At 42.9% G+C, this 9,204-nt stretch overlaps 1 protein-coding gene and 1 long non-coding RNA gene across 6 annotated transcripts; one reads left to right on the top strand and one right to left on the bottom strand.

The window, feature by feature from the left end:
• Positions 1-331: 331 nt before the first annotated feature.
• Positions 332-2,462, bottom strand: LOC135338227 (uncharacterized). The gene is made up of 5 exons (XM_064534290.1): positions 1,493-2,462; positions 1,364-1,437; positions 1,223-1,311; positions 1,063-1,172; positions 332-932 (listed from the first exon to the last, which is right to left on the bottom strand). Exons 1-5 carry the CDS (start codon positions 1,703-1,705, stop codon positions 690-692), a joined length of 729 nt encoding a protein of 242 aa, XP_064390360.1. The 5' UTR covers positions 1,706-2,462; the 3' UTR covers positions 332-689.
• Positions 2,004-7,756, top strand: LOC135338269 (uncharacterized). Of its 5 annotated transcripts, none has more exons than XR_010395463.1 (5): positions 2,004-2,275; positions 2,366-2,495; positions 2,550-5,210; positions 5,266-5,654; positions 5,755-7,756. It is a non-coding gene; the product is annotated as an uncharacterized LOC135338269 (long non-coding RNA). The 5 variants fall into 5 exon arrangements; XR_010395464.1 differs by having other exon boundaries at positions 2,550-2,720; positions 3,529-5,210; positions 5,266-7,756; XR_010395473.1 differs by having other exon boundaries at positions 2,550-2,720; positions 3,839-5,210; positions 5,266-7,756.
• Positions 7,757-9,204: the final 1,448 nt, after the last annotated feature.

Here is a 9,204-nt window from a genome sequence, read left to right on the forward strand (position 1 = left end):
TGATTACAATGACATCAGTACTAGCTGTAGCTAGCCAACGATCGATTACATAGGATGAACGGTCGACAGCTCGTTTGTGTGATTTATACGGTACCTATCACGGTACCTATCACGGTGGGTTGACGGGTGTAGACGTGTACCGTCTGAGCGTGCCCGTCTAATTGATCCCAATCCGGGATTACACGGTGCCCGTTTATGGGATACCGTTTATTGACCCGTTTCATCTAATAATACGGGTACCCGCATTTGTCACTGTGTTCACTGGGTGGATTTTGTACTATAGGATTTCTAAATGAAACTTGGATGACATTGCGTTATGTTTGAAATTTTTTATAAGATTTTATGTAGAGGATAGGGCGACATTTCATATGTAGGAAAATCATATTGGACTTGAAATTTCATGCACAGTAAATGTGTATTTACATATCAAATTTCTTACTACTATTTACGACAAGAAATCCAATAGACATATGAAATCAGGTATAGGATGGAGGAAAACATTATAATAATTATAATCATTAGCATGAATCAAATCAGGTGAGGTGAATTCTTTAGAGTTCAAGTCACATATCATGAGTTATATTCGAACTTGTAGCCCTTGCTGTTAAGGGTGGTCACGAGCAAACGCCCAACGTGGATACAAGCCTTCTGCTGGTTTGGGGCGCTGTGAGTGTGTGAGTGTTCTCCATCTAGTGTTCGAAATTTAGATTGGATTGCTCCGATCTGGATTTTTCTGTACCTGCATCAAGATTCTTGAAGAAACTGTCCAACTTGTGTGATCGCCAGGCAATTGGACGCGTGATGAGAGTTCCAGATTCAGTGTGACTGTCTTCACTTGACATGAAGTCTTGGAACAGCACAGTTGCCCACCTTTTCTTATCTTTTTCATTCATTGAGCATTTGTTCATAGTCGAAATCCTGTCCTGAAGCTTCTGCACATAATTATAAAGTAGTGTGCATGTGAACAGAGAGCAACGTACATGCATAGGTACAAGGTTTAGTTGACAAAATCACCATCAACCATCAACATCATGCAACATCATGTACAGTACAATAACTCACCCTTACAAGTCGTTCCCTTTTTCTCCTAGTACGGTTACGCTCGTCTAACTTGCCCCTTCTTTTGAGTGAGCCCTCTTGGCATAATGTACGATAGTACGTGTAACATGCAGCTGAATAAGGTTAGTTTAGTGCTAAAAAGAATTTAAGAGCTGTAACTTACACCGAATGAGGCCACTTTGAAAGGCGGGGTTGGAACCTTGAACTTCCTTGACAAGTCGGTCTACAACTTTCGTGTTTTCAGTATCCTTGCTGTATACATTATTAGTATTATTTTAATACCTGATCAATAAACACAACTTACCCCTGATCAGTGTTGAAAGCTACGAACTCCTCATCATCTTCACAAAGGGCTTTATACATTCTTCGCACTTCAGACTGTACAAACAACTAGGTTTAATTACAAAAGTATTTTATATGAAACAAAACTCACCCGAACAAGTAGAGCAACTTTTGGCTTCTTGGTTGATTCCCCACTGCTGCCTGATGTTGAAGCTGATGACATCTTCTTCTCAATAGAATTGAGAACAGATTCTTGGTGATCAAGGCGCTTCACAACTTTTGAGAGTATGTTGGCAAGAGCTTGTACAAGAGATTGATCATCTGATGGTGAGCTAGCGCTGCTTTGAGGTCGAGGCTTTCCCATTATAATAGGCTTTTTCTTGTCTTTTTAATAGATTGCAAATCACGAGAAGGGGTAGGCTCTGTAGGTCTGGTTAAAGCGCTAGCTGTTGCAGTTTGGGGGATCATCTGATTCAATATCACTCACAAAGACGCTCTCCGGTTCCCCATCACTTTGGCTTTCTTCATAGTCACTATTAATCTCATTAAAAACAGCTTCAGCAAACAAGCGAGCCATCTTCTAATTCTACCTCCACTATATGCATTTACCATGTGCAAAACAGTCACGTGGCAAAAAATGCTGTAGGTCAGAGGTCAAAAGGTGATTCAGCAATTTGTGCTTTCATTAGAATAAGTTGTTTTTCTACCACCAAACATAATAAACTATAGTGCCATGCCATAGGCTCGTAACATGTCAAGAAAGAGATCATTCTCCGAGCTGCAAGGGGAAACAGGCTTTGAAACTGAGAGTATTCCAGAGCAAGTCAACGAGACCACAGTATGGTATAGAGGCAACAGAAGGGTCTGTCCTCACTATGGAGAATTAGTTACCCTCAAAACGTTTAGAACACACAAAAGATTATACTATGATCAAGTAAGTATGCTATCTAAGTAAACCATCATAATCGATTTCGTTATAATAATTACTGATACACTGACGAACCTTTTTATCGTATTCTGTCAGGCCAAGAATATCTGGATGTCAGTTGACCCATCTTCGGCTTTGGATACTGATTCTGATAGCTCCCCTGACACAGAAGTCATCATTAAGAACAAAAACCGAGTGGAAGAGGAACTTACTTTTTCGCCCTCCAGTGAGTTTAAATCCTAGATAAATACCCAAATAATGTTGGATTTGTGCTTTATAGACCCTGATACATCAGTTGTGGAACTGATACATCAGCATCCAGTTGTGGAACTGATAATTGTGAAGAGGAGTGGAACGAGAGTGATGAAGACGTGATCGAAGAAAGTGAGCCTGAGGAATGTGACGTTGATTTTGACAGCATGTCATCCTCCTCATCTATCCTTGCAAGATGGTTAGTACTCTTTTTGCTACATCTTCAATCAGCATTTAGACTGTCGAAGGCAGCTGTTCAGTGCTAGCCTCCTTCGCAGCCTCTCCTTTTTCTGTTCTTTGTCATAGTTCAATAAGATAAAATACGGAATTAATTGGAGGAACAAAGAAAGAAAGAAGGAAGAGACAAAGAAAAGGAGAGCCTGCCTTGCTAAGTCGCGTGACGGTAGACGAGTGGTAGACGAGTGAAAATGAACGTGGGAAATCACTAGCTGGGCGGAGCCTGACAGAGCAAAAAGCCTCAGCATGCAAGTGTTCCAAACTCTAACATAAAAGTTGTTAGCATCGTAGATAGTAAGCCAGAATCAAGAATCAAGCGTGGAGACATCGTAGACGAGGGTAAAGGCTAAAGACTAGATCTATATCTTTTCCTGAGTTCAGAACAGACCCACTTGACTAGTAGATATAATTATTACAGCAGTATAGTCTACTCTACTCTAGTCTTTCATACTTCCTCTACTGACTAAAGGTCTCGCGAAGGCTGACTCTACTGTACTGTACTGTTCCAGATTATGTTCCTGGTAAATGCGCTCCAAGTACTGTGTGGGAGGACGAGGTTTTATCTCGCCCACGCTCGTTAAAATTTGTCTACGTCAGTAGGGGATCACGCGACTTAGCAAGGCAGGCTCTCCTTTTTCTTTGTCACTTCCTTCTTTCTTTCTTTGTTCCTCCAATTTTCTCTTCTGTGTGACCAAGAACAGAGGCTGCGAAGGAGGCTAGTTCAGTGCCTCTTTTCATTTCTTGCAACTTTCTTGTGTGTTCTTGGTCAGTTCTCCACACAGTGCAAGGAAATGGCTAAAGCATTTCCAAGATCCATTTATCTGGCCAGAGGTCAATTCTGTGAAAAACATTTATTTAAACGACTTGTGGTTTGTCGCAAGTGTAAACAAGTTTACCCATTTTAAGACTGTGTCGAATTGGTTGGAGGAAAACAAAAGAGTCCATTTCAACGATTCCCTCAGCATACACAGCATCGAATGCGCAAACCGTGTGATACACCATTGTTAAGGGTCGTAAAACTCATCAGTGGGAAGCAGATCTTATATATCCCAATCTTACATCTTACATATTGCTATCTAGGATTGGAAGTTGCTTTGAGAAGACTTGTACAGAAACCGATGTTCTTAGAAAGATGCAGTGAATGGCAAAAAAGGAGTGTACACCCTGGAACATTAAAGGATGCAGAGTTTGGAGTTTGGGCTGATTTCCAGTCGGACAAATACGGAAGGTTTTTGCAAGATTCTAATAGTAGAGTATTCTAGAATGTTCTGGTAGATTGTTTGTAGATACATCTAGAACCTTCTAGGAACTGTTTTGGTGTTTTTGGTAAATACTCCGGTGTTGTTACAATGATCAGTCTTTATGTCTAAAAGTCAAATGACAACAAAATGACAACAAATCTACACGATACTACATGGTGGCAGCGGTGAACTATGGCCCACTTACGTCTACAACCTCCTGAGCCGTTTAACTTTCGCAACCCCGATGACTGGCCTCGATGGAAACGCCGGTTTGAGCAGTTCAGAGAAGCGTCCTCTCTGACAGACGACAGTGCCAAGTTAATACTCTTCTGTACTGAAGAAGCAGATGCGGTGTTATCATCTACGAATGTAACCGCAGAGGAGCGTGCTAGACTGTTCTCGAGAAATTCGACGCTTTTTTCCAAGTGAGAAGAAATGTGATTTTTGAACGGGCACGATTCAACCAAAGGAACCAACTCAGTGGAGAGACGATGGAACAGTACATAATGGAAGTTAGCCGAAAGCTGTAACTACGAAGGACGAGATGATCCGTGATCGACTAGTAGTGGGAATTTGTGACAATGCACTCTCAAAGCGACTGCAACTGGATGCAGCGCTCACTCTGGACAAAGCCAAAAAGACGGTCAAAAAGACGGTACGTCAACAAGAGGCAGTGGGAACAACTGCTCAAAGGAACAGTGAAGGACTTAGACCAGCTTCGACAACGAAAAGGATTCTGTAAACAATGGAACCAACCAAGTCTAATTGCCAACGCTGTGGGAGAGGCCAACACATTCGTGAGAAATGCCCTAGCTACATGTCACACGTGTCAGAAGAAAGGCCACTACAAGTGTTTTTCCAAGAATGTATCCGAGTTGGAAAGTGGTAATGAGATGGATGCAGCTTATCTGGACACAGTTTCGAACAGCCGTCTGGCTGACACTCGTTTAAGATGGACACAGGAGCGGAGGTCACAGTGATATCGATGGCCGACACTTAAAGAAGCCGCAGCTGACGACAGCTAGCAAAGCTCTATATGGACCTTCAAGAATCAAGTTGAAAGTAAAGGGAATGTTCGTGGCATACTACAAAAATCTCCATACTACAAAAATCTCAAGAGTCTCCGCTAACGCCTATAGAAAAGGAGATACAGACTGCGACGTAGCAGTGTGTCTCCCCTATTAGTGAAAACAGGAGGACAGGTAATCCAGGTAATTCTATTAATTTACAGAATTTATGTAAATTACAGCCAATCATAAATTACAGCCAATCACTTTGCTCGTATTCCGAGTGGGAAGGACTAGCAGCTTCATTCTCACCAGTTGCTGCTGACGTCAGCTAGCTAGTGAAATTCGGTACACTGGTAAGCTGGACTCACTGTTCAAAGACGATAAAGCTAGAGTTTGGCAGACCTCCAGATACCGTGGGCTTAAAATACGGACACTGAGACCAAGTTAACATTACACATACCTGTATATGGGTGGTACAAGGAACTGGGTGAAGCCAAGGACTACATCAGCGGTGACAATCTTCGTGCATCTTGAAGTATACGAGGCCCCGGACAGCCCCGCAAACTTGAGTGTAGCTCTGGGACAGCAGATCAACGGGATGAAACACAAAACGTGGATACTTTTGAGTTTCGTTACCATTTAGGGGTAAGGCAGTCAGAGTGTTTCTCAGTGGCGACTATGTGTTCTTGTGCTATATACCTATCAGGAGCTTCAGGTAAACACGTATCATAAGACCTTTTTGTAGGAACCAAGACTGAGGAACCAAGACTGTCTTAAGAACCCACCCACCCACTCTCTCTCAGAGAGTATTTGGTACCTAGAGGGCAGCCGGGGCTTTGATCTAATTTCTGCCCAATTTGAATCCCAGTACAACACCCACAGCGAGCTTACAATAGATGAAGCAATGGTAAAGTTCAAAGGTAGACTGGGGTTCAAGCAGTATCTCAGCAGTATCTCAAGAATAATTTTTGTTTTGCGTTTTGCGTGGTATATACTGGTGCGCATGCATCAACTGACGCGACGGCTAGAGTGGTGTACAGCCTTACAATCCTACACTCTACGTTGACAATTACTACACATCGCCCAAACTATTTCTGACACTGTATAACAAGGGTGCTGGTGCTGCTCGTTATACACGAAAAAATTTCCCTAAGAACAAGGGCAAGGGGCACTATGACTATCGTTCCTCTGGGCCTCTCCTAGCTAGTAGATAGTCGTCCCATTTATTTACTATTCATTTAGCTGTCAGCCCGACTGTAGCAGAGGAGACCAACTAATTGCGTGCTACAATTTGGGTAGGCGCTTCAAGAAGTGGTGGAAGCGTGTGTTTTCATACCTGCTAGAGACCAGTGCTTACCACCTATGGAAATTTGCACGAAAGCATTGGAGTTACATTACATTCAAATTGGAGCTTGCAGAGCAGCCAACAGAGGTAGACGAAGGACTGCAGCTAGGGACTGTACCACCCTTGAGACTGTACCACCCTTGATCACACTCCCGAGCACAATGACAAGGCACAACAAGGCACAACAGTGCGATGCTGTCAGATGTAAAAAGAGGGCACAGTATAGGCACGAGATGCGTATCAGAGCAGACAGCGCAACTGCTGGAAGATATACCATCATGAGCCTCTTAGGTGTGGTAAAGCTCTCAGTTTTTTTCATTTTGTTTTCTTTTTTCAGTTTGTTTGTAAGTGGAGAGCTCACTAGGGGGATGAACCACTATAAAAAAACTAACGCTCCGGTGTTTGTTTTCAGTTTGATTTTCAGTTTGTTTGAAAGTGGAGAGCACCTGGAGAGCACGGCTGCCGACACCACTATAAAAAAAAAAGAACGTTCTGGTTATTTTCAGTTTGTACTATACTCAAGTTGTTTCTCAGGTCACTAGGGGTGATCCACTATAAAAAAACGAGCTCTGTGGTGTACCTCCTGGGTGGCTTGGAAAGCATTACATCTATGTGTTCCTAAGAGCATTGTGAACACTTTTAGTACGATAGTTTAGTGACAATGCGTGTATCTGCATACAATGGTAATTCGGTACACATGTGAATACAATAGTAAATTACGGGGCGTGGCAACGCATGATAATATTCCAGATGTCCAGTGCTACGTAAGAAACCATAACATGCAAATATTCTGTAAATTCCAATTTCCGAGAAAGGGTTAAATCAGCTCTGGCTGGTCGACTTCGGCAGTGGGTGTGTCTATAGTTATAGTGAGCATTATGTGCATTATGTGTCCCCGTGTCAGTTAAATCAGCTCTGGCTGCTCAACTTCGGCAGTGGGTGTGTGTACTATAGTTATAGTGTGTCAGCTCTGGCTGGTCGACTTCGGCAGTGGGTGTGTGTACTATAGTTATAGTGAGCATTATGTGTCCCCGTGTCATTATGTGTCCCGTCAGTGGGTGTGTGTACTATAGTAGCGTGTGTACTATAGTAGCATTGCGTCCCCGTGTCGTCGACTTCGGCAGTGGGTGTGTGTTATAGTGAGCATTGTGTGTCAGCCCCGTCCGTGTCAGTTAAATCAGCTCTGGCTGGTCGACTTTGGCAGTGTTATATATATATAATTATCAGCTCTAGCTGCATGGCTAGTCAACTTTAGTGGCTTTGAATTGTCACACCGGTCGGGAGTCTGTGTAACAAAGACTCAATGACTCAATGAATCAGAACCATGTTAGAATACATGGACACTTGTATGGAATGTTCTAGATTATGTTATGTTCTATTTAAGTGTAATTTCTAGTTTTACTCTTAACGTGTTTTGTGCAATCTCCAACTTACCTAGTTGATTAAGCTTATTACTCTGCAACAGGTTATGGCCTATTTGTTGTTAGTTACAGTGTTACCTGATCGAACAATGGCTGAATCGAAGTCGGTGACTGTTCAACCCTTGAACGGGTCAAACTTCCATGTCAAATGGAATGGCTCTGAACTCGCAAGGTGATGCAGACAGCTAGGAAGGATCGTGCACTAGCAATTATTGTGCTGCTGTAAACTCCTGCTGTAAACTCCTGAGGATCCTGTGGAAGTCTGGAGAAAACTATTTCAGAAGAAAACCTGGGCGAATAATGGGCGAATAAGTGACGTAAAATGTATGCCCTTAAACTGTATGCTGAAAGACGGTGATTCCGTACATATTCATGTGAAGGCTATGACAGAAGTATTTGACGCTCTGTCGTCTCGGAAGAAGATCGAGTACTTGCTAGCCTACCGGAGTCGTATAGCATGCTTGAGCAAACACTGAAGTACCCAAGATGGAACTTGTTACTGAGAGGTTGAGGAGCGCAAGCTGAAGGGTAAAGAAGAATCTAGTGCTGGAAATGACAGAGCCATGGCCATGGCTGCCAGTCATAAATTCAAGAAGAAAGTGTTACAATTGTGGAAAACTCGGTCACATCAAGAAAAACCCACCCAAGGCTAATGCAGCCGAGGATGTGATTCTATGTGCACAGCATGCGATGACGGGAGATCCAATTAAGGATACAGCCACATGTGCAACGATCGTAGTGTATTTGTCGAGTACAAGAATCTTGAGGCACCATTGAATATCAAACTGGGTGATGGGTGATGGGTATAAAGTTGATGCTGTTGGGCGCGGAGTCGTGGTGAGTGGCAGAAGCCAGACCTGCAAGTTGCAAAATGTCCCAAGATTGTCATATAATGTCTCAGTGGCTACAGAAAATGGAAAAACTGTGAGATTGCCAAATGTCAGATTTTGTTCAACAAAAGGAGAACTGTACTATTTGAACTGTTTTTCGAATAGCGTGTACACACACGCAGCCGAGACAAAGGTCGAAAGGTCGAAGAGACTAAGGTCGAAGAGTCGAACGAAGACGTACACATTAGTGGAAACTTACAGAAGCTAGCCAGAGAGAAACTTGTAACTGGTAGTGACTATGACTCGAGATCAGCTTCTGCATTGATGGAAAACATCACAAGAGCCATTTTCCAAAGACTGGAGGAAAGAGGGCCAAGGTACCCCTAGGACTTGTACATAGTGTCTACACCATCAATGGGTGGAGGTCTCTATTTCGTCACATTTATTGACGATGCCACTCGATACGTGTGGGTATAATGTGCTTAAGGGGTATATGTGCTTAAGAGCAAGGACCAAGTGTTTTAGAAGTTCATGGCCCTAGTGGAAAACTCGAGTGGCTGATAATGGAGGAGAGTACACCTCTAGAGAGTTCACAGCCT

Source organism: Halichondria panicea, chromosome 1, assembly GCF_963675165.1.
Source record: "Halichondria panicea chromosome 1, odHalPani1.1, whole genome shotgun sequence".
Taxonomy (NCBI): Eukaryota; Metazoa; Porifera; class Demospongiae; order Suberitida; family Halichondriidae; genus Halichondria; species Halichondria panicea.